Here is a 25,711-nt window from a genome sequence, read left to right as displayed (position 1 = left end):
ACTGGGAATTGATATCTACAATGGATATCTCTGAGTTCCAGGGCAAGAAGAACCACCTGATCACAGGCCACAGAAGCCCACGGGAAGAATTAACTCTAGGAAGTCATATTTGAGCTGGAGCAGAGCATGTAAGGGCAGGATGAATCGTTACCAGGGACACCAAATAAAAATTGAACTCCTCATCAGCCTGCAGGAGAGCAGGAAAGCAGCTGAAGCTTTCTCTGCACGCTGCCAGGCGCTGTGTGCGGTGTTGCCACCGCCTTTGGTTCTCCTGGGTCTTGCCCAGGCTGGTGCTCCTCTCTCCAGCAGATCCCTCTGGCTTCCCAGACTGCAGCACACACATGGAGAACTCAATAAAACCCCTTTCCAAACCACAGAGGAGCTATGGCTCCAAAGTACATAGTTCAAATTAAAAATTGGGGCTGGATAAAATGATTCAAAATTGGGAAGAAAGAAAGATATCCTGTTTTCAATAAGCTGTTTTGACCTGACTTATGAATGCAGTCCAGCAGGGAGGAGGTGGAAAAACAAGGACATGCTGGAGCAATGGTCCTGGATGGTATCATGCTCTGACAATCTTAATGCTGCTCTGGCACTGGAGCTATTTTATTTCACAAGTCCTTCGCTCTGAGCGAGCTCCTCAGCGTCTGTTGGCTCTGGGCACAGCTCAACACGTTCCTCCAGAGTGCAGGATCCGCAGAGCAGTGCCCAGCAGAGGTGGGGATGTAGGACTGCAGCAGCACCCACACCTCAGGCCTGGAAGATGAGGAGTTTCTCAAGCCCTCTGAACTCCAGCTTACCCCTGAATCCATCCCCTTCCTTTCCTGGCATGGTTTAAAAAACAACTGTCACACAACTTGTTTTCCTTTCTCCTATTTGCTGTGCAAACTAGGAGGAGTTGTTCTGTCACTTTTCCATCTATCAGCACTCACCATGCAGCACAACAGGGAAGTTCTGCACCAACCTACGCCATTCCCCTTTCCTCTTGAGAAATGCACTCACTCCTTGTGCTACGTGGACAACACACAAGTGAGGGACAAAGAAAAGTGATCCTTGAGAGTCTTCTCCATAGCTAGAAAATGGTGCTGAGTAAAGCAGCAGTGCAGACGAGCTTCTGAGGCAGGGGAAGAGCAGCAGACAACACAACGAGGCAGCTCAAGGACTGGGGTGGATGTAAAGGGAGTGCCTGGAGCAGTGTCTTGCCAAGGCAATGAAGAGCTTTAAGTAGTTGTGACCCATTCCCAGACACCGAAACCTCTCTGTTCTCCCACAGAAGAGGGGTGCAAAAACAATCAGCCTGAAGGGTAAGCTGAGAGCCAGATGGCACGAGGATGTGTTTAACTCACCCACTATCCTGGGAAGCTTCAAACTGGGGTCACTCCATGACCCAAAGCTACAAGAGACAGCAGGACCTTGCTGCATTCGTCACAGTTTGGATTTACCCGTTTGGATTCTGCCTCTTCTGAGAGGACAAAATTCCAATTTTAAAGGGCAACTGTACAAACAGGACATAGGAGTATTTATATTCCTCTCCAAACACCGACACAAACAGCAGGGGTCTAGTGGGTGATTTATGAGGTGGGAATGCTTCTTTGAACTGGCTGGTGGATGGGGGTTGCTCTCAGGAGTGGGGAGGAACAAGCGAAGGCTGGCTTTGCTGAGGAGCTCTCCCAGTGGCCCAGGTGGTCCCAGCTGCTGGCTACTCCAAATGAAGTTCTCTCCTTCCATTCTCCCTCTCTCTCACTCACATACAAAGTCAACACACCAGAGAAGGCCATTTTTCTTTTATTTATTTCCCAGAAGAGCTCCTCCTTGCACTTTTCAGACAGGATACAAAACAAGCAACAGAACTTTGTTTCATAGACAGAAACAGTTTGTTGGAGTATAAAGAGTTACTGGTGATCGTTACTGAAGAATGTTGGCTTATTCCAGGGGCACTTCAGTATTCCTGAGGAATAATCATTGATTTCTCCTTCCTTCCCACTGGGATAGTCTTAGCCATTAGTCACTGTTCCTGTAAAGCAAGAAGGCTGATATTATTAAAAAGCCATTTGGGTTCCTTACAGGGAAGGTGCTGCAGGATGTAAAGCAAGTCACGGAGCTCTGTAGCATTTCCAGAGGGCAAGGGAACGTATTCACCCTTTGCTAAAGCAAGAGGCTGTGTATGGAAGAATTAAGCAGCTAACCAGAAGCGTGCCATGTTTCCATGCACATCCTTCCATGCTGATAAACTGGGTACTTAAAAAAACCCACATTATTGGTCAAGTTAACTATTCACAGGCTGAAGAGAAATCAGACTGAAATCAAAGCCACAAAGAGCAAGAGGAAAGGCTGCAGATGCCTTCTTGTGTTCTTGCACATCAGTATAAATCCACATTCCTATCAAAGTATAGGAATGTGAGGTTTGGGTAATAATACAGGCTAAATAATCTGAAAACTAGGATCTTTTCCATTTGGCTAGGATATCTAGGCTGTGCAATTCACAGCCATAGCATTTTAAGCCTTTAAATAATTGTGACATGTTGATTTTAAAATCTGTTGAAGTCACAGTGAAAACCACTTGATCAAATTACTTTAAAAGCCTCAGAATATTCTGACCACAAATTAGAACTCTTCTGCACTTTAAGTATTCTTTTGGTCTAGATGAATGGCTCCTGCACTGGTGTTGGGGTTTCATGATGGAATTTCTAACCCAAAGGACGGGCAGTGTGATGACCCAAATTACAGCCACAACATCTGCAAAGTCACTGTGACATCTCCTGATTATTCAGTATCTTGAAGATCCTCTGTCCTCTCTTATTGTGACTCAGGACTCAGAATTAAGAACTTGATTTTGAAGAATCAACAATCCCAACCAAGTAAAGGCCAGAGTAACCTGGTCTGACCTCACAGGTAACCCCCACGACCTCCCTGAAGTCCTTTCCAACTCAGTTCTCCTGTGATCCTGTGAACTTGACAGGCTCAGAAAACTAGAAATAATTTTCTTTTCCAAGTTAATCCATGTTACATTTCCCTCTAATAAAGCTGATTTTCTTGCAGATTCAATCATTTTGACAAGTTAGCATTTGAACAGAACTCAGTTTTGTACAGGAAAAAATACAAAGTTTAGTTATTAACAAATTTTTCTAGGGAAAAAACCAGATGAGTGATAATGCAACAATATCTTCCATGTTTCTAACCAAGAGAAATGAAATAATTTTGTTGTAATAACCTTGGAGCCATTACCCATGACATGACATTTGGGAGGGAATTAATGACATTAACCATTAGATGGCTTCATCCATGTTTTCCCTCTCTCAGCCTCATTGTGCCAGAGAAAGTCATGGAGACAGTGCACTGGAAACTATTTCTCTTGTGCCATGCAGACATCTGAAGTGTCCTTCCAGTTATCTCATGCTTCAAAGACCACCCTGCTCCAGGTTAGTCCTTAATCCAAATAAAATCTCTTCCTAGGGTGACCACACTGTTTTCTGCTGCCCAACATCCCTAGGAACAAGCACCCTTGAATGAATAATGCTTTCTCAGAACACATGAGCAGTGCATTTATCACTCCCATCAAGCCACAGACATGTCACTCCAGGTTTTTTTTTTGGAGATGTAAACTGGAGGAACACCCTCAGGATGGTGTAAAACACATTTTAATGTTAACACATCTGGCCAGAAGAGCCACAAATTTCTGATTCTGGGCAGTGGCTGGCAATGCTGATCAGCTGCATCCAAGTCAGCTCCTCTGCATTGCTCTCCAAAGATATTATTTGTTGGAGAGTCTTGTTACTATTTCCCTTTAACAGGCAGCTGGAGAGAATATTTGTAAGCAGGTATGTCTGGTAGGGCCGTAGAATGCTGGCAAAAGCTCATCTGCCAGTAAATCAAGGAGGACTGGGCTCAACTTGCAGCTCTACAGGCACCAGGAAAAGCCTGGAAAGGCCTGCAGGCCTCCTGCACCAGGCAGAGGAGCCATCCAGGAGGGATTTCTGCACTCTGTCCTGCACCAGAAGCTCCTGGCAGATTTTCCCTCGGTACTTTCTGAAGTGCTGAAGTAACTAAATATGTCCTGGTGGATGCCTCTGCAGCAGTGTCACTGAAACCATTTAACCAGGCCATGGCTCTGTGGATCCAAAACACACACACATATATTCCTTTTCTTTCCAGGTGCCACAGTAATAAATTACCATGAGAACAGCCCCAGCTCTGACACATGAAGAAATTAAGAAAATACTAATGGATTCAGTTTGTGAACTGTGCACTGCAGCCAGTTTGTGACTGCACTAATTGTTCCTATTAGTCAATATATTCTTAAAAATTTTACTTCAGCATGGTAAAATATTTTACTTCAGTGTTAATACTGAACTCATTGAAATTATCCTCTTCAAAACTGTTTACAGGGTACATTTTTTTCCAGACTAACTACTACATTATTATGCAGGCAAACAAGCCACAAAACTTGAAAGTGATCAGTGTTTTCATATTGAAAAAAAACCCAAAACCTAACAGAAGATCAAAGATCTGCTTCCACAGGCAGAGCTACCTGACGTGCCTGCCATGACTTTTAGTTTCTTCCCAGCTCATCTCTTTTAAAGTCTGAAGAACATTAATACTAGCTTAGTTTTTCTGCTTTTCTGACATGTATTTTTATTGTATTTTCAGGTTGTGGGAAAAGCTATCTGCAGGATCTGTTAAACTAATTCCATGTATTCAGTCTAGTAAATTTACTGTTAAACACACCAAATATTAAAGAACAGGGGAACATTCCAGCTTTGGCAAGACAAGATTCTTCCTACTAGCAGTCCTTTGGGAAAGGCAGAGAAATATCCATGTAAATGGATAATCTGACTTAAAATAAAGCAGCTACCAACTAGTGGTAGGTAGCTTTGTGTGTTGGTTTTACACAGCCTGTTTTTGGTAGTGGTGGGGACAAAAAAGTGGCTCTGAAGAGGGACATGCCACTGGCCAAGGCTGGGCCAACTAGAGATGACAGGAATGCTTCTGTGATAACTTCTTAAAATTGGAACAAAGGTGCACAGCTCTTTTTCTACCCAGAGGAGGAGGAGGTGAGAACATGTGAAGGAAACAACATGGAGACACCAAGGGCAGTGGAGAAAAAGGGGGAGGAGGTGCTCCAGGTGCTGGAGTCGAGATTCCTCTGCAGGCTGTGGGAGGGACCCCAGGGCCTCACAGGGGAAGGGCTCCTCTCCTGGAGCAAGGGAAGAAAATCTTGGGTGATGAACTGACCAAATCCCCACCCTCCTGTCCCCCTGTGCTGTCGGTGGGAAGGAGGGAGGGGCTGGGAGGCAAAAAGTGTTTCAAGGCCTTCCTTTACTTCTCATTATCCTCCTCTGATTTTCTTAGTAATGAATTCACTTTGCAGCTTTAAGTTGAACTTGTTTTGCCCTTGAAGTGTTTTTCTCTCAGTCCTTACCTCAATTAATGAACCCTTTGTCAATTTTTTTCTCTCTCCTCTGCCCAGCTGTTACAAGGGAGGGTAATCCAGGCTTCCCTGGGCTCCTGGCTTTGGGCCAGTGTCAAACCATGACAAGTTGATACTTACTTTTACAAATTTACCATGGAGAAGATATGGAGATTGGAAGTCGTGTTGACAATTGGAATAAGCCATTCCTAACCCCATCCCTGACCCAAATGCAATAGGCCATGTCTTTCCTGTAGAAGAGGCAAGCACAGAGGAAAAAGTGAAGTCAAGGAAAGTTGTTTGTTATATGTTCTATAAGCACCAAGAAAGAACAAATTACTAGAAGATGCATTCCAGGCATTTTTGGGTTCTAAAATCCTCCAAACCAGCCCACTACAGAAGAAGAAGAAGAACAGTAACATGGGTTTAGAATTTAAAAGCAATGTCAGAATTCAAGGTATTACTGAAAATTATTCTGTTTTAAAGCACAGCTGAAGAACTAGGATCAGTTTTAAAGCCCTGGCCAGGCTGGCATAAACTGATGTCTAGATACACAGCTCCAGTGATTTGGCTCAGGCTCTCTCCTGCCACTCCAGGATTTGTGCTGAGCATAGGAGGACCTCCGAGAGAATAACACTTTTATTACACAACAGCTAAAAGCTTTGGGAACTCCATTGCAATGGAGGAGACAGGCCAAACAATGGAAGAATTGCTTTAACAAGCTGATTAACTTTTACGTGCCTCAAAGATTTCTAGCTGTACCTACAACAGATGGAAAGTGGGAAGCCAGGCAGCCAAGAATAATGCAGTGCACTTACTTTTGAAGAAGATGACTGAGAAAACAATTCCTAATCCAAATCCAGCACCTGTAAGAAGAAATGCAGCGAGTGAGGACAAAGATAAAGCAAAGCAATGGAAAATTATTTAGTTCTTTACAGTAATTCTTTATTCCAACTCAGGAATATCAGACTATGACTACCCAGCTACCATGTTATTTCAGCACACCAAACCAGAGCTCTTAAATAACAAACCTGAAAAAAACAATTCTTGTTTTCTTAAGTAACTGTAAACAGCTAATTCACATTAGAATCCCAACATATGTAATAAATACATTATCAGAAATATCTGGGAAAAAAAAACACTCTCATCTTAGGGAAAGTTCCTGAATTTCTATCACCATCTACAATGTAGAATTAAAATTTATTTGGCTCATTGTCAGCAAATGAGAAATACTTAAATGAAAACTTATTGTGTCCTTGAGCTTCAGATTCTGCAGATGAATATCTCATTGTATTTCGTTTATCTCACTACTTTAAGTGCTTCAATGTGTGTCCCGAGGGCAGCAGAACTTTGAAGCTTTGTGTTACCCTATACCTCACAAAGAAAGCTCCAGGCTGCTTATCTTTCACATCCACAACATTCATTATGGAGCACATTTAAACACATTAGGAATGAATGACTTTTCACATCCTTATACTATACATAGAAATAACTGCAGCCCTCGAAACAAAATTATTCAGCGCCATTAAAAAAAAACTCTGTGTATTTAAAAATAAGTTTTTGCTTTCCTTGGAAGGTGAGCTCATGCTTTTGTATAAGATGTCAGGCAAGTCTACAAAACTCCTCTCAGGACCCAATAAATATCAGTGAAAACTTGCAGATGAGTGGGCAAATTCTACCTTTAATTATGTCCACTGAAGAGAAGAATTTTAGATAAGGCACGGAAGTACTAAAGTTTGAAAAAAAAGAAAAATCAGTCATGCACATCCTCATTAAAAAAACAAACCAACAGCTTCAGATTTATTTTGCATCAAACAAATCCTATTATAGGTTTCAACTCCCTCCTTTCAATAAAAGAAATTAAATATTATGAGTTTGTTAATTAAAATACATCCTTTTTTATAGTCCTAAAAGCATATGATCCTGTTGAATGCATTAGTAAGTGGGTTGAGTACAGAACAATGCCAAGGAATCCTGTACTCTCGTGGCATATAGGATGCTGCCTCTTTTTTAAGTTTCCTTGTGCTCTTCAAAAGTTTTTCCTTGTAAAAAGTACATTGATAGTTCCTTCTGAAGAACAGATTACTCAAAGAATACTTGACATCCTCAGCACATTAGGATGCACTACCTCATACATCCCATGTGTTTTGTTGATGATAAGCCCCTGAATATTAGGGCAGAGGTAAGCAAACATGATCTGAGCAAAGCGCCTCACGTTCACTCTCTGTAAGGACTTTACTCTCTGTATTTACTGAGAGCTGGAAAAGGGTTTGAAAACCATTTTCATTTTACTACAGATTTTCAGTTGTGCCAGAAGTAACTACTTTACCAGGTCATCACAACTTCGGAGTAGGCTTACAAAACATGCAGGAAGAGCTTTGACTGCCCGCCAAGCAATCCTGACATAACTCCCCCAGACATTTCAGAGCCCCAGCGCTGCACTGAAGGTCAGGTTTTCACCCTAAGCATTTGCACAGCTAAGGGAAAGGCTGGGATCCTCAGGTGTCTGCTCAGAGCCTCAGGGTTTTTGTGCCTTTCAGACAGTAAGAGACCCTCGGAGCAGACCCGTGCGCTGAGCAATGTTCACCCACAGCCTGGAAGAGACATCAGGCCTCCCTCAGAGCCCCAGCTCACCCCTCTAACCCCCCAGCTCACCCCTCTAACCCCCCAGCCCGCTCCAGCAGAGCCTTCCTGCCCTACCTTTGCTGTAGTGCAGCTGGTGCTGGCTCTCCTGCAGTGTTTCTGCCATCAAGGATGATTTCTATCTTCCAGAATCCATCCGTTTGCTGCCCTGGCCTGGATCTCTGCCAGCCCGTTCCTACAACCCGTACTGAGCTGGCTGGGTTTGGGCTGCTGCCCTTCCCCTTCGGGGCTGATGAGGACTTGGTGGGGGGATTCTCTCTCCTCAGACAGCACCAGGACTGTTTGAAGTGCCCAGCTCAGCAGCCCTGACATGAGGGAGCAATCCTGGTCCTACGCTTCCTGTCCCTGGGATGATCCCCTCTGCCAATCCAAACAGTTTAGCTAATCAATGAGAAATTATTTACAGGATGACAAATCCTGCATCATCTCGATGCATAGCCTGGGTAGTTTCTAATGTCACCACATTTTCCATGTTACCAGTCAAACCCACATTCTTCTCACCAGCCTGGTGGTGAACTGCTTCCTGTCTTGTCTTAACACAACCCTGCACTAAGGAAGCAGCTGTAATTAATACAGTTTCTTTCCATTTACTTCCAGAAATTATCATTATCTTGTACTCTCTTCACCTCCTTCAGATGTTCTCTCACAGCCCCTCTGTAAGGGCTGCACTCACATGCCATCAATGCTGCTTCCTGTTGGCCATGGGGGAAGCTACAGGATACACTTAAAAGGTGAAAAATTTATTATTTATGTCAACTGCAATTCAGACTAAGCCCAAAACACAAATTAGGCCTTCCCCCACACCAACACTACTGTTAAACAGATGTGGTCCAGCATGACTGACTTAGGAAAAAGTAGTCTATCTTAAGAAAGCTTTTTCTGAAGCAGCTCATTTGAAGGGATTGTTGTTCTTCACAAATGCAAACGCATTTTTGTGCAATTTTAGAGGCTATCACTGCACTTTATTCCAGCTGTAAAGAGTTTACAGCGACAATGAGTACCAGAAAATGATGGGACAATAGCTAAGACCTTGCTTTAAGTAATGAAAATGCTACAGAGACGTGAAGGAGGAGATCTGACAGCTAATGGGTTCTGGCCTTCTGTGCAAGAAACGAAGCCAAAAAAGCACCTTAGCTTTCCTAATCTCACAGGCAGCTTGGGTCACTCCTTTCCTGACTGAGGCACAGACTCAGCCTGCGCCCAAAACCATTGTGATCACAACACTCTGCCCACTAGGAACACCAGCTCTGCCCCTCACACCAGCCACTGCATGTACAGCATTTGCTCTTTTCTACTTGGTTTGAACAGTTAGAAGTTGGTTTTAACTTAAAACCAGAACCTTCAGCTACATTTAAGTCCTTAGCCTGCCTGGTTAAGAACCTCTTTCTGCGGGAAGTTTGTCACTCATCTTCATTCCACTAGAAAGTATTTGTGGTTATGTGGTCATTTCCTGTGTCTCCAAGACCAAGGGGGAGCAAAACCATCTTGCCTCGGGAGCAAAGTAATGCATTTCACTTTAATTCTATATAAAGTTACACCACAGATAAACAATGGTAGAGCTGATGATGAGTTTTACAGGTTTAAGTTCTCACATGCTCCATTTCCTCTTAAAGAGGCAACATGTCGCTTCAAAGAGTCTCCCACCTGACCAGGGGACGCTCCAGCTGTTCCTCCTAAAGATCAGCACCTCTAGGCCAGGCTTTAACTTCATAACAATAAAACATGAAAGGTTTATCTTACAATAAAAACAAACGAACATGGAAAAGCAAAGGGCTTGATCCACGCCAGGCACATTTTCCCTCCCTTTCGTGCCTGACAGACTCTTTGGAGGAAAAGGCCACAGGAAAGAGTGCAACCCATTTTTCACCTTCTCTGACAGTTTAAAATGTTTAACTAGAAAAACAGCCTCTTCCACCCCACATTCATCACTTCAGCCTAAACTCATTTACAGTGTCAACAGGGGACAGGACACTTGTGTGGACACCTCAGCCCTGCTCCCCACTATGCACACCCACACGGAATTGGCATTAGGCAGCAAGCCCAGGCACCAAAACCTTTTCTTTCTGCTTTTTTGGCTCTTACACCTTCCAAGAAAAACGTCCCGGTACCTCCAATCAATCTAACACGCAGGAGAGCACACGCTGTATACCCAACAGGACATCATAAAAGTGTCTCAGAGAGAAACACAAATCTTCAGGATGGGCTCCTGCCCTGTAAGAACATCTGGGAAAAGCCTTTTCTATAAATTTAATCAGCAGTCAGTCCAACAGTGATACTACACGGTTCTTTCCTAGGCTACCCAAGTAGCTACAGGCTGAGGCAGCTACTAACACAGCCACACCTAGATGTACTTTGCTTCAATAGCTTGAAACTTAAAATAGAAGGATTAAAATATGCTCACTGACATCTGGCAGATGTGTTGCTGTTACTATAGCAGCTGGAAGGTTTTCATTTACTTAATCCCAAAACTAAAACTATTCTTTTTTCCTTTGCCATTCCACATACATTAATACAAAACTGAAAGCTTCAGCCTCCAATCCCACTCTGACAAGATACATAAAGAATTGCTTTGTAAAAATGTGGAGGGAAGTTGCCTTCATACACCAGGGCCTTCACAGGGCAGCACTTAGCACCAGTTAGAAATCCGAGACCATGAAATCACTTATTTATGGAGAGAATTAATTTTAAGCAGACTCTTTGCAAGGTCTTAGTGGCAGGAATCAGATTTTCTCCAAACACCAACTTTGAAGCTTTCATTCCCATCTCCCCTGTGGTGTGGATTGTTTGCAGAGCAGACAGAAAAATGAGCATGGACACTAGAAGAAAACACAGTGAAATTATATACCAAGTACTCAAGAAAGAAGCAGAAAAAAGAGAGTTTTGTTTTATACTAGCATCTACTGTAGTAACAGAGAAAAACTGGAATAACAAACTATTAATATCCACATATCATTAGAATCAAAAATCCCAACATGCTTTCAGGGGTTGCTTTCACCCTTAAGCACTCAGGGTCAGGTCAAGTGCTGCTCAAAGGCACAGCCTGGGTAAACATCAGCACTGCTGCAGAGGCACGGGCAGCAGCACCGTGATGGCCCAAGGAATGAACCACAGTGACACTGGCCAGAAACTCCAACCTCACGCCACACACTGCTGAATGATCTGTGAGACACACCTGAGGGCACAAACGTTTTATCCCGCCTTTAAAAGGGGAAGGGGACAGAGCTGGAAGCTGCTCTATGATGACACAATGCAAATTCCGTGTGGAGCTGGGGAGGCCCTGGCACAGATTTCCCAGAGAAGCTGTGGCTGCCCCATCCCTGGAAGTGCCCAGGGCCAGGCCAGGTTAGACTGGATGAGCTTTAGATGCCTCCCATCCCAAACCATTCTGGGATTCTGCAATCAATGATGCACCAAGCTTTTAGACAGATCAGGCCTGTGCTTGCTTTAGCAGCTCCTAGATAAGAAAGCAACAATATCCTTATAACACAAAATACCCCTCTGACAGGAAACTTACCTTGTTGTCTTACTGCAATTTTATGTTCGGCTAATAAAAACAGTAACATTGCTGAAAAGAAAGATTTAGCAGAAGTAAACACCACACTCCAGGCTTTTGCAGCCCAGCTGTGAGGGTTGGCAATGCTGCTGCTTCACACCCACCCAGCACAGGCTGGCCAGTACTGACGTCTGCTGGCCCAGCTCAGAAACAGAGACAGCTGAGAGCAAGAAGAGTGTCAGGGGCATCTCACTGGCAGGAATGAAGAGAAAAGGAGCCTGATGCTTCTCAAACTTCCCACTATTCATTTATTGTCACCCAGGATGTGCAAGTAGCCCTGGAATGATTTTATCAGAAAACAGTTTCTGATATAAAAAAACAACAGTCTTGTTCCCACCTACTGCTGTAACTTCTCAAGGACCAATCTTCAGGATATCACTTGGCTACAGTCCCTTTCCCCTGGGCACTGCCACCACATGCCACCTCCAAAAAAGGCAGAGTTGGCACCTTATAATGCCCTTATGCAGAGGTTCAGGAAGTCAGGGCATTTTGGGCTCATTTCCTGTGGAGCACAGCTTAGGGGGTCTGGGGTTTGCAGAGGCTGCAGATGGATTGTCACAGCTCTCCTCTCAGGTTCTCTTGCTCCAAGGGCCACCAAGAGCAGGCTGGCACGGCTGGTGAGGCACACCCCAGCAGGGCACAGCTCCCTGAGTCCAGAGTGCCAACCAAGGGAACAGCAGGGCACAAATGCTCTTAGGAGGAGAACTGGATCCCTAAAGAGTTTCCTGTCTCTTTCTTCCAACAGAAGAGAATACCCCCTTAATTTGTAAATGGATATTGTATTCAGAGCTCTGCTAACATAATAACTAAAAATTGCTGTTACATTTTAGACCAAAAGCCTATTCTCAGAACAGCATTTGCCCACCTCTTCCAAGGAAAACATTTTTTGTTGTCTGTGCTGCCTCCCTGCACAGCCTGAGCCATGAGCAGTTCATATTTACACTACTTGGTCTGCTGCAAGACACAACTAGTAGAGCTGGATCTTCTGTACAACCAGGAAAAATAACTTGGGGTTCCAACAAAGCTCACACAACAGTGCAGCTGTGTGCTCACATGATATCCATGCCCTCCAGCACTAAAAGCAAAAACCCAAAGGAGTTTAGAACAAGCCTTCTGGCCTGGTAGCTAAGATTGGATGGCCATGATACAACTGCCAAGCAAAAAAACACTTCAAAACAGGAATTTCAGGATTTTTGTATATTTAGACAAAGTCTAATCCAGTTTTCAGAAAGTGTAATCAAGTTTTATCATTATATAGACTGACTTTATCCTATTCATAACCACGTGAAGGATTATTTAAAAATACTGACATTGCAATCCATACAATGATTCTTTCTGAAATATCCAATCTGTGGAATGACACAAACAATACAATTTCATCCTTGCCATTAACAGAACAGCTAATTCAAGCAGGCCAGATGATGAAAGGCAGAAGAAATCATGTTAACAGTTGCAGAATTCAAAGTGCCCTTTTCTCTTTAAAAAAACACCCTATTAAATGGGAATTAGAAGCATTTTATTTCCAGATGTCAAAACAGAGGATTAGAGGAAAATGAAATCACTACACTGGGTTATTTACAAGCTTCCAGGCTGAATTTTGGTCAATCACAGACATACATCAAAACATTTCTCTCCTGAAAAAACTTTAACTTCAACACAGCAACTTCACACACATAAGCCAAGAAGCAAACAGCTTCCCTAGGATTATCTTCCAGTATCAGGAAAATTACTGAATTCAACCCATTTAAAACAACAACAGCTTCAAAACAAACCAAGGCATGTGGGCACATAAACCTCCCTCTCTTCCACACTACTCTTTATTGCCTCTCTGTCCCCTGGAAACAGCACATAATAATAATAATTTGTCCAAAATTACAGCCTTTCAACAAAAAAAACACCTCTGTCAATCTCTTGTAATTGTCTTTCCAAACAAACAGCCATGAACTATCAATCAGTTAAACAAACAAACCAAGCCTTTGAACAGGGTTTGGAGGCTGCAGGATGGAGGAAGACCACAGCAGTGTTTACTTCATCAGACCTCCTCTGCAGAGCTCTACTGATGAAAAGAAAGAAATGGCTGTGAAGGCAGGAGAGGAGACAGGAATTGAGGAAGGTCTGCAAGCTGGGAAGGAGATGAAAACCAGTTCAAGTCTCTGTTCCCACCCCCCAAACAAACAGGTTTTCTGTAAGAAAGTAACAAGTAGCTTTTCTGCTTGAAAACCAGTATCAGAATGAAAAAAGGGACAGAAAGTTAAATTATTTAAATGACTGCCTGGGTGAAAAACCCTGAGGACAGTGCAAAGCCAGAGCCAGCAGGACCTGGACTGTCTGTCAGAAACCCCCTGGTCAGCTAAGAAAGCACAAGCCAGTCCTCTGCACACAAACACTGTGCTCTCAACTACATCTGGAATGGAAGAGGAACAAAACCAGATGGGTACAGCCTCATCATTAGCAAATCAAATAAATATCATCCTAATAAAAACGAGGGGACCACAAGCTCCGTTTAACAATGGCTCAATGTTCTGAGCAGGCATAAAAAGGTTTACCTACTCTTTGAAATGAAATCCTGTCCTAACAACGCCTGACAACATCCTCTGTTTGGAACTAACAGGAAAAAATTAATACTAAATTACGAGATCCACACAGGTAGCGACCAAGAACTCAAAAACATAATACAGCATTTCAAAAGATGCAACACAAGATAAATATTTATTTTGGAAGTTTTAGTGGCAGGAGATCAAGTTTTCTCAGGAGCCTGGCCTCCAACTAAAACAGTATTGCACAACTACAAACAGAGCTAAGGACAAACCCCGACTTCCACAGGGAATCCTGATGGGCTAAGGACAGGCAGCACAGCCCCAGCTGGAATTTAAACCACATTTTGGCTAATAAAGCCAGCCTGAGAGCTCTACCCACTCTTCTCCCCCTTTTCTGCTTCCCATGTCCCCCCTACCCTCAAACTAATCCACAGGAGTTACCTGTCCACAGCTCTCACAGACATTGGGAAATGTCATGCATGCACAGCTCCAGAAATTCAGTGCTTTCCTTTATTTAGGGAGTCTGTAATGGGAAAACACTGGGCTAATCACAATGTTTGTTTTTCCCCAGCCATTGGCTGGGAAGATCTCCCTGCCTGTAGGGAGGGAAGGATGTAAAGGAGTGTTTGGGAAGGACATTTTGGCCACCAAACGGAAAAGTTGGACAAAAAAAGATGTTTACCAAATCCTGTATCCCATGTAACAACTAAACCCTCAAGTAAAAAAAAAAAAAAATTCTTTCCTTCTTTCTTTCCAGTACAACAACCACCCTTGATAATTTATATTGGAAATTCCAGGAAACTTTGCAGTAATATTACAAAACCAATCAACCCAACCACTCACAGTTTTAATGTCCCTGCAGAGAAAACAATCATTCCCACTGGGATACCACGGAAAAATGTGTGTTGTCAGCAAACAATGTATGCAGGAGGTTGCCAGCACAAATGCTTCAGCTACTGATCAACTGTAAAAGCACACAAACCAGGAAAGTGCCCTCACATGAAGAGAAACGTGTCTGAGCCCACCCCACTGGGTTTGGTGTGAAGGTAAAGAGATGCAGCACACGTGACCTTTTTGGGCAGTCTGGTGAAAAGCACGAATCTGGCTGAGATCTCTCCTCAGCATCCTCGTGAGGCCAACACTGGGGATCCTCGACCAGAGCAGCAGTGCACGAGGCACAGCAGGTTCTCACTCTCCTGCACCACTGCAGGATGGAAGAAAACACCGAACCCAAAGGCAAGGCCCAGAGCAGAGCCAGGAGGGCAGTGCCAGGCACCAAGCTCAGTGCACACACCTGAAGGACAGGGCTGCCCAGAGGGACCTGGGCAAGCTCCAGGAGTGGCCCATGGGAATCTCAGGAGCTTTAACAAGAGCAGGTGCTGCACGTGGGTCAGGACAACCCCCAGGATCAATCCAGGCTGAGGGATGAAGAGCTCAGGAGCAGCCCCAGGGAGGAGGACCTGCGGGTGCTGTGGGTGAGAGCTGGACACGACCCAGGCAGAAACTCCCCGTGTCCCAGGCTGATCCCTCAGCAGCAAAGGGGGGACTCTGCCCCTCTGCCCCGCTCAGGTGAGACCTCACCTGCAGAGCTGCCCCAGCCCTGGAAGGACCTGGAGCTGCTGGAGAGAGTCCAGAGGAGGCACCAGGAAGATCAGAGGGATGGAGCAGGTCTGCTGGGAGGAAAGAGAGAGAATTGGGATTGTTCAGCCTGGAAAAAAGAAGGTTTTGGGGTGACCTCATTGCAGCCTTCCAGTACCTGAAGGGAGCTGACAGGAGAGAGGGAAAGAAACTGTTTGCAAAGGCCTGGAGAGACAGGACAAGGGGAAGTGGCTTCCCAATGACAGAGGCATTGGGATAATGGATAATGTGAAAAAATTCTTCCCTGTGAGGGTGGGCAGGCCCTGGCACAGGTTGCCCAGAGCAGCTGTGGCTGCCCCTGGATCCCTGGCACTGTCCAAGGCCAGGCCGGACTGGGCTGGGAGCAGCCTGGGATAGTGGAAAGTGTCCCTGCTCATGGCATGGGGTGGGACGAGAGTTGTAAGGTCCCTTCCAGCACAAATCAGCCTCAGATTCTGTGAAATAAACCCAGTATCCATCTCCTTCAGCCTCCAGGGCAGAGGATGCACAGGATTCTGACATGTACAGCTGCAGTGTGGAACAAGTTCTTGTTTATAATTTGGCATACTTAATATTTTATGATAAAGCAACCAATGCTATGGAAACATAAACATGTCCAGATATGTTTGTCAGACAAACCTGAGTAGAATTTCATAAGGAAAAACACTGCTCTGGAGCACTTGACACTTTTTAAAGGTCTGTTATAAACAATGGAAGTTTCAGTTTACTTAAAATTATTAAACATCTTTTCTAATGGAAAAGTATTAGGCAACTAAAACCCCCAAGTTCCTCATCAGCTTTCAAGCACAAGGCCACTGCAGCTACATGAAATAAACATTCACATTTCCCAGACATTATTTATGGTTCTAAAAGAGACATCTGCACCAACATGGAACTAATATCGTCTGTGTCAGACACTGCATTTCTTGCTTTACACATTGCATTTGAAAACCTGGGTTTGTAAATACATTTTGTGAAGCCACAAGCTCTGCCTGGATTCACTTTGCAGCCCGTCACAGGGTGAGCGTGGTGCTGCCATCACAGCCACCACCACCCCAAAAACTCACAGCACTCCGTGAAACCTCGTTTCTGCAAAAAAACTGAGATATGTTCATAACCGTCACCTTAAGGAAATAAATAACGGGAAAAAACCCAACAGAATTGTTCCCCTGCTCGACGAAAACGCAGAACTACAGGGCTGGGACACGGACGGCGCTTCTCAATGTCACACTCCACACGCTGTACCGAGTGACACGTGCCAAAGCCCTCAGCGTGTCACGCTGCCTTTGCTTTTAATAAACGCGGCCCCTCGCACGCGGAGCTGTGAGCAGCTCTGCACAGACCGCTCCAAAGCCCCGCCGCAGCCAAGTGAAGGCGGCCGAGGTCGCGCCACGCCAGGAGCCGGTCCTGCCTGCCCGCCGCTCATTCATTCCGGCCGGGAGGCCGCCCAGACTCCCTGCGGAGCCCAGATTTCCCACGGAAACCTCTTACCTTCAGCACAGGGAGTAGCCAGAGGTCAAACACGCCCGGAGCGCGGTAAGCCGGGGCCGGGCCGGGGCGCAGAACCGAGAGCGGGCCCGGCAGGGGTCCGAGCCCGCGGCCAAGGTCACCTTGCCAGGCCCGGGGCCGCCGGCTCTCCCCGACGCCGGGGGCAGCGATGAGGGCGTCTCCTCCGGACACCCTGAGCTCCTCCCGGGTTCACAACCGCTCTAAGGCGAACCTGGGGCGGCGGGGGACAGTGGGCCCCGCGCCGCGGGGACACGCCGGCGGCCGCTCCCCCAGGTTCGGGGAGCCCGGGGGTACCACCACCGCTCTTCCCCGGGCCCTCCCGCTCCGCCGTGTCCGTGCCGCCCTTACCCAGCTTGACGGCGGAGTCTGCCACACACCGGTCCCACTTCCTGCCCAGGTCGCCCTCCGACGCCATCTTGCCCGTCCCCTCACCTCCTCCCCCGAGCAACTCTCGCGAGACCTGGTGCTCCACCTATCACCCGCGCCGGGAGATCTCGCGAGATTCCGCTGTCGTTGCCACGGTAACCGACGGACGGGTGTCATGGCCGCCGCGCCCGACCTTGGGCTGGGCCCAAAATCCCCTTTTTCCCCGTAGGATCCGGCCCAAACACCTTTTTCCCCCGTAAGACCGGGCACGCCACGTTCCCAGCCCGTCCCGGACTCCATCTCTCCGCCTAGAGCTCCCGCTGTGTCCTTGTTAGTCCTCGTCTCCCTCAGGCTATGGCAGCATCCCTGCCTCCTCGCAGGCGCCCGGGTTGGGCCCGCGCCCGCCGCCCCCCTGCCCGCAGGGCTCTCGCCTCATCCATGGTAAGAGCCGGGCTGTGCTGCAGGGCCAAGTTTCTCACTGCAGCGTTGGGTACAGCACTGGACATGCTCCCGTGTAGGTTTGCCCTGTCTTACATCCTGCACAGCTCCTGCATCGCCTCAGCAGGAGGAAGAACGCTCCGTGAGGGTGGCAGAGCTCTGGAACAGGTGCCCAGGGAGGCTGTGGAATCTCTCTCGCTGGGCGTTCCTGTGTCACCTGCTTCAGGTGTGCCTGCCTTGGCAGGGAGGTTGAAACAAATTATCTCCAGAAATCCCCTCCAACCCTAATAATTCTGTGATTTTTACTCTCTGGCCTCGGCTGTTCTTCAGGGCCTGGAATGAGATACAGGTGTGTGACCGCTGGTGTCAATCCCTATCAATATCCCAGGAATGACCTCATTTTAAAAGGTAAAATGAGGTCACTCCTGGGATATTGATAGGGATTGACACCAATCTGGGCCCCCCACATTCTTGTTTATTTGAGAAAAGGAGCCAAATAATCTCAGCAAGATCATTCAGTCACATTCAAGAAGTTATTCCACGCGGTAGGTTGATAATGAGAATCACAGAATTGCAGGATGGTTTAGGTTGGGAGGAATATTAAAGTTCATTCAGTCCCACCCCCTGCCATGGCAGGGACAGGGACACCTTTCACTGTCCAGTCTGGCCTTGGACAATTCCAGGGATCCAGGGGCAGCCTGTGCCAGAGCCTCCCCACCTCACAGGGAAGTATTTCACCCTGGTATTATACGTAAATATTTCCTAATTTTGGAGGAACAGGCTGTGGGAAGGGTTCCCACTGCCCATCCTGCAGCCTGCTACAGTTTTGAGGAGCCAGCAGTAACTCTGAATGTCTCAAACCTACTAGAAGGAATGTTTGACTTGCAAATGGTGTGTAGGCTGCCTAAGGCATTCTCTAGAAGCCTTGTGAAAAGACCTCCAGGGTGTTTGTCAAGTGCTAATGTCCCCATTCACACTGGGAGGCAATTTTTAGCTTGATTATTTGTTTTGATTTCTTCAAGTTCTGGCAATTTTCTTTATCGAGGTGGAGGAGGCTCTGCTGCTTCATAAAACTGGAAGTTCTTTTGCAAGTCAATTACAGACTAAAGCCACAAACAGAAGTGAACAATTCTTGAAGTTGGCAAAAATTTCATGAAGTTATTGTTGGTACAGGAATAATTACAGAAATAATTCTTTAATTTATCTTAAAAGTACCACTGGTTTTGATCTAGAGTCACAATGGAAAGGTTTTACTTTTAATTGGTTTGGTTCAATTCCTTCACATATCACAGAACAATCACAATTAACCATTATTTTCTCTTCCTTATAAAATCTAAATGGCCTTTAAAATCTTATCTTAAATGGCACGTGTTTAAACTGAGCCCCTGGAGGCTCAAGAGGTTTCCCTGGAGAAGGCAGCCCTTGTTCTGTAAGGGGATCTTCCTTTTCTCTTCCTCCCCCTGCAATTTGCTCCAATCAGTCTGCATTGCTGCATAGTTGGTATCCAAAATAGAACTACACATCAAGTTACTTATAAAAATACCAACATGATCCAGCAGTTTTTTCCCCAAATAGCTACAGAAGTGCTTTCTGAAACCACTGCCCCAGCGGTGCCAGCTCCACCCTCCTGTTTCCAAAGAGCTCTGGAAAATATCATGAGGGGAAAGATAACTTGAAGCCTCCGAAATAATTCTTTAATTTTCATCCCAAAAATTAAATTCCAGAAGGCAGTGTTTAAAACCAACCCAGAAATGTGGTCTTCTTTGGCAAAAACAAATGCTCAGTGCAGACCAGTGTAGTCTCACTTCACACTTACTCATTTTCAGGCTGCTGGGTTCCCTGGAAAACACTGATTTTTGGGCTGAAGGAAGCCCTGGTGAGCAGCTGGATTGTGAGGCACTTCATAAAGAGTTGTGTTGCTGCATCTCAATGAATCCTGACAGCCTCACCTCAGGACCTGCTGCATTAAACCTTTTCCAGGGGGATGGAATAGTTCAGGGTAATTGATTTGAATGTTCAGCTTCCCTTGGAGAAATCACTCTGCTGCTTTTAAATCCCAGAGTCACTGAGTGATCAGAGGGGGCTCTGGAAAATGTTATCCATTAAGGATCTAGAGCACATTCTCTGTACCCCCTCCCCACCCCAGGGAAAAATTAAGGCAGGAGGGAATGCATCCAAAGACAGGCTTTTCTTTTCATTGCTATAGTTACTTGGCAGTTGGACCCTCGCAGTGTAATATCAAGTATTTATTATTGTGGGACTCCAAGGTGATGTTTGGAACATGCGGTTTTGAAAAACCTTTTTTGCATTTTACAGCCCAGCATGTGCTGTCCCAGGATTCCTTCCCTCCCTTGTGCTCTCCTCTCCTTTCTTTCCAGTAAATAAGTGTATGAATAAATGGAGGAAATGAAGCCAGAAAGCTTCAAAATGAGCACTGTACTTCTCTGGTGGAAGTCACCGTCTCATTGAAGTAGGTTCAGACCTTGTATCCCCAGTTTTGTTAACAATATGAGTTGTGTGTGGAATTAAGTACTGCTCACTAGGAGTTAGACACTAACAGGTTGGGCTTGCAGCAGAAGGCCATCAGATAAGGCAGAGGCAGGACTGGGGATCTCAGATTAATAAGTACTTTTATTATTCTTCAAAATTGCTGCTTCCCTGGTGTCCAGTGGATGATCCGTGCAGAGGGCATGTCCAGTGCTGTGTCCATTCTGGGCCCTCACCACAGGAAGGACCTGGAGGGGCTGGAGCGTGTCCAGGGACAGGAATGGAGTTGGGGAAGGGGCTGGAGCACCAAGAGAGGCTGAGGGAGCTGGGAAGGGGCTCAGCCTGGAGAAAAGGAGGCTCAGGGGGGACCTTGTGGCACTGCACAGCTCCTGACAGGAGGGGACAGCCGGGGGGACAGGCTCTGCTCCAGGAACAGGGACAGGAGCAGAGGGAACGGCCTCAGGCTGGGCCAGGGCAGGCTCAGGGTGGAACCAGCAGGAATTTCCCCATGGAAAGGGGCTCAGGCCTTGGAACTGCCCACGGAGGTTTGGAGTGCCCATCCCTGGAGGTGTCCAAGGAAGGGCTGGGGACAAGGTGGGGACTGGTCACAGCTTGACTCAGTGGTCTGGGAGAGCTTTTCCAACCAGAAGGGTTCTAAGGTTCCATAGCTGCACTTGGAGGTGAGGAGCTCCTCTGGAACTGCACCAGCTGGAATTCAAACCCTTTTGAACAGAGCAGACTTCCTTTCAACTGTTACTTCTGGCTTGTCCATAGAGCAGGATGAGTTTTTGTTTCAAAACTTCCCAGCAAATTTCCTTTAAATCTTGAACCTTCCCCAGCATGAGAATATTACCTCTTATCCTATTTTTTCAAAGAATCCTAAAGCATCCTTTGTGTCATTTCCCCACTGGATGCTATTACACTCTTGCTCTCCTCTTTTCTGAAGAATACACATGCAGCTTCTCCCATCGATTTAAATAACATGAATCACCTCCCACACATATATTTTTTATTTATTTTTCTGCCAAGATCTGCACAGGAAGGCAACAGTGTGGGAGTTATCTGCTTGTAATGGTTGACACAGCCTCAGTGTGGGCCCCCACTCCCTGTTTCCTGTACTTCCAGAACAATTCTTTCATGTTACAGAGAGCTCAGACCTGGGTGGGAACCTCCAGCTCTCAATCTCCACTCCGGGGTGTTGGATTTTTCCTCCAAACATAAGCCACATTCACCAACAGACATTTATGCTTCTTTCTCTCTTTGAAAGCCTTTTAGCTATCTGAGAAACAACACCACCAAAAAAAAAAAAAAGTCTGAGGAGAAAGAAACCCCTCCTCAGCAGGACTTTGCCTGCAATGGGAAAGGTGCCAGCAACTCCATTAAGTCTCCTGTGCTGTCCTTATTGATTTTCTGTGGATGGCAGTCGGATGCTGTGGGGTGAGCAATCCTCTGAGGCTGAGCTGACTTGTGCTGCAGTGAAGCATCCCTCAGGCTTTCCATGGGGATCCCATCCACGTTCCTTGGCCCTTCTGTGCTGCTGCTGCTGGATTTCCACACCACTTGGGTTGCACTCAGTGTGTGGTGCTGCTGGTTCCAGCTCCCAGGTGTGGCTGGTTGAAGCACAACTTGGAGAAATGGGACAAGATGTGTCACAGCTCGTTGTGCTAATTCTGCTTTTGCTATGAATATGAAGTTTGCCCCAAAATTCTCATCAGGAAACACTGACCTGAGTTTTTGCCAACTCTGAAATTCCAGGCAAAAGCAGTGCTCTCACATTTTTTGTCTTTATTTTGTGTCTACTATTTTGTATCATTTTTTTAGAATAGTAGAAAGAGCAAAACTTGTGCTGTATTGATGAGGTTTTCTAATGAATAAGCCCATGAACAAGTGCTATTTTTTAGCCTTTTAGTATGTTTTTCCATTTGTCCATGTCTCTGGCTAATTCTATACAGATTCTAACTACTGAACCGTGACCATTGTATTAAGAAAGAATCCAGGCAGGCCCTTAAAATTCTTTTGGCTAGTATATTAGCAGGCTTCAAATGAAGTGCAACGTGTCAAGGAAAAAGTAAGGGAATGGAAAGTTTTGTTTCTTTCTGCTGTATTTAATCAGCTTCTCCTTGATTCTTTTTTAATGAACACCCACAGACGTTATTGCTGGTTAATGACCAAGTTTGACAAGAATGCCCTCAATACTCTCTTTGCTCAGGCTAAGGGCTCTCTGTCTCTCAAGTTTTCTGAGCTGAAAATACAAAGTTAAAGGAGCAGCTGCAAGAAGAGGAATGAGCAGTGTCCTAGGATGTGCAGCTAAGTGGGATGTGCTGAACACGAGGGCTCCCAGCAGTCCTGCAGTGTATGGACACCTTGGCTGCTGCTGGGTTTATCCTTTCCATTAACCAAAGGAGCAGATCTGCTTGGGTGCTGTTGGAGTGGAAAAAGTCTGGTCCAACATTCTTAGTGCAGGGAGGGGAATGCCTCAAACCTCACACTAAATGGGCGATATGTTGTTTTTCATTAAACGTGGTATTTGGAGTTACTCATCAGTTCATGCAGGAAATGGGGAAACTCTAAAAACTTTTAAATTCCAAGAATACACTCAGCAAAGCTGCTTTGGATTCAGGATGGGGACTTTTTATTGTTTGTGTGCTATTTTGACACTGTGTACCAAGATCTCCATAGTGAGAACTATCTGTGGCTTGAACACAGAATTCCAAGACATTGGGTAGTGTTGTAGGTACCTTTTTCCTATATTAGTTTCCAAGAAACACTCGGTTTTCAGCCTCAAACCAAGCGATGCTGCTGTTTTACTGACTCTGACTAATAAAACCCAGCAAGCTAAACTTTACCATTGCTGGAAGACTCTTGCAGCAATAAATTCAATTTATGAGAACTCCCAATACAAGTTTACATATCTTTCAAGTGCCATGAAAGAAAATGGGCAATCTGACAAAAAAAAAAAAAAAAAAATCAAGATGTTTCATTCTTTATGACAAAAAATGACTATTCAGTGAAGCATGAAGGTTTTCTCTCAGACATTGTTCCTCAGCATGTTCTCACAGTCACCCTTGGTCCTGGATAAATGCTGGAATAAACAAATAAATAGCGTTTCACCACACATGCAGGAGGATAAAATAAAAACCACATCGTGCTGGATCACAAATGCTTCAGGAAGTTCTGGTTGAATGTGAAAAGTACTTTGTAATGCTAATAAGTGTTTATCCTTTTGCTTCCTCGAATGTAATCAAATGTACAGGGAAAGCACATGGATTTTAGAGCTGCTGATTGCAGGATCAAAACACTTGTTATTAATTGCACATGAATCTGATGTTGTTGGGCCGTTAAGATGTCAACTGACATCATTGTTTGCTTCCTTTGTTTATAGATCCTTGTTTTGGAGAGGGGTAATTCCTGCCACGAGCCCCTTGGAGTGCTCTTTCCTGTAGGTGGGTGATCCATGCCTGCAGGTTTGGGAAATGCCTGAGGCACAGGGAACCTACCTCACAGCACTTGGATTATGGAATATCCCTGAATTTGCTGCATTTGGTGCCAACCCCTCCACAAATCCCAACAGAAGTGGGATGGTGGGGACATTCATGGACTTTCTGCCTGCTGGGATCCACTCCCCACACCAAACTGCAGCAGTCTGGTCCTACATCTTAATAAACAAACAGCAAAAAGTCCCTGAAACATGGCCTGCTATAAACAAGCAAAGCAAACAGCTGGTCCTCATTTGAAAAAAGATGTGACATCAATTTCAAAATGAATCTGCAGATCTTCTTAATGCAAATATTTTTGGGAAAACAAAAAGCAGCTGTTTATTCTTCTTTATACCTATTAGCAGGAGAACAAAATCCAGGATGCTTGTATTTCTTCTGCTAAGAAAAACATCCTCTTGGCCTCGACATTCATTTAGAGCTCAAATTGTTTGAAATATACTGGGCTGCCTAATTCTGCTATTGCTGTGCTGCTCCAGCAAGCAGCTAGGAGCTGTTTCTGTTCAAAACTAAAAGCTGCTACAAGTAGAGCCGTCATTGAGTACTTTGCATGAATTTTGGGACAGAAAGAGGGAATTTTAGAACAAACGTTTTCAAATTTATCAGTTCTGGCCTTCCAGCACCGAGGAGCATTAGATGTGTGGATCCCTGGACAAAAATTGAGTCATTTGGCCTTTGTAATGAACAGGTTTGCTTTTCTTAATTACTGCTGGGAGGCAGCTGGGAGGGAAGGCAAGGATGGAGGAGGATCTGGGAACTGCAAAATAGGAGCCATTTGGGATTGCTCCATCTGACAAAGCGGATTGAAGGAGGTTAGGCTGAGGAATAGTGGCAAAGAACTGAATTTGGAGTCTCTTGAGCCTTCTGAGGCCATGTGGCTTCTCTCCCAAATGTGGAAGGATAAATTCCCACCTTTGGGTTTGTTTGGTAGTCTCTTGATGGAGTTTTATGTGGTTTTGTGTTTCTTTGGACTAATACAGTTCCTGTTTTTCCTGACATCGTTCTACTGTTTTCTTTCCACCCTTCCGGGTTCATTTTGTTTCTGCCACCAGCTGAGAGCTGTTCTGTCTGCATGGGCTCCATTGTGGTGCAAATTCATGTGGTGCAGTCTTGTCTCTGGCTATTGTAACCCGATCCACGTCCGAGCTGTTCACTCCCCTGGAAACTGGGGTTGTCTGTGACATCCACAGGACACGCCCTGTGTGACAGCTCTGTGACATCCACGGGGCAAGCCCTGTGTGACTGCTGTGTCTGTGACATCCAAGGGAAAGCCCTGTGTGACTCCTGTGTCTGTGACACCCACGGGACAAGCCCTGTGTGACTGCTGTGTCTGTGACATCCAAGGGAAAGCCCTGTGTGACAGCTCTGTGACATCCACGAGACAAGCCCTGTGTGACTCCTGTGTCTGTGACATCCACGGGGCAAGCCCTGTGTGACTGCTGTGTCTGTGACATCCATGGGGCAAGCCCTGTGTGACTGCTGTGTCTGTGACATCCACAGGACAAGCCCTGTGTGACTGCTGTGTCTGTGACATCCACAGGACAAGCCCTGTGTGACAGCTCTGTGACATACACGGGGCAAGCCCTGTGTGACTGTTGTGTCTGTGACATCCAAGGGACAAGCCGTGTGTGACTGTTGTGTCTATAATATCCACAGGACA

General features: G+C 45.6%; 1 protein-coding gene and 1 long non-coding RNA gene across 2 annotated transcripts; one reads left to right on the top strand and one right to left on the bottom strand.

Moving 5' to 3' along the window:
- Positions 1 to 1,774: 1,774 nt before the first annotated feature.
- On the bottom strand, positions 1,775 to 17,710 carry MICOS10 (mitochondrial contact site and cristae organizing system subunit 10). The gene is given in 4 exon segments (NM_001245605.2): positions 1,775 to 2,014; positions 5,549 to 5,658; positions 6,226 to 6,273; positions 17,615 to 17,710. Coding segments are annotated over 4 exon segments (234 nt in total). The 5' UTR covers positions 17,682 to 17,710; the 3' UTR covers positions 1,775 to 2,005.
- LOC140680416 (uncharacterized) lies at positions 16,703 to 25,044 on the top strand. The gene is made up of 2 exons (XR_012051687.1): positions 16,703 to 17,293; positions 23,940 to 25,044. It is a non-coding gene; the product is annotated as an uncharacterized lncRNA (long non-coding RNA).
- Positions 25,045 to 25,711: the final 667 nt, after the last annotated feature.

The sequence above is a fragment of the Taeniopygia guttata genome, chromosome 21 (genome assembly GCF_048771995.1).
Source record: "Taeniopygia guttata chromosome 21, bTaeGut7.mat, whole genome shotgun sequence".
NCBI classification, from domain to species: Eukaryota; Metazoa; Chordata; class Aves; order Passeriformes; family Estrildidae; genus Taeniopygia; species Taeniopygia guttata.
Note: the sequence above shows the minus strand (reverse complement) of the source record. Positions and strands in the feature narration are given on the sequence as shown.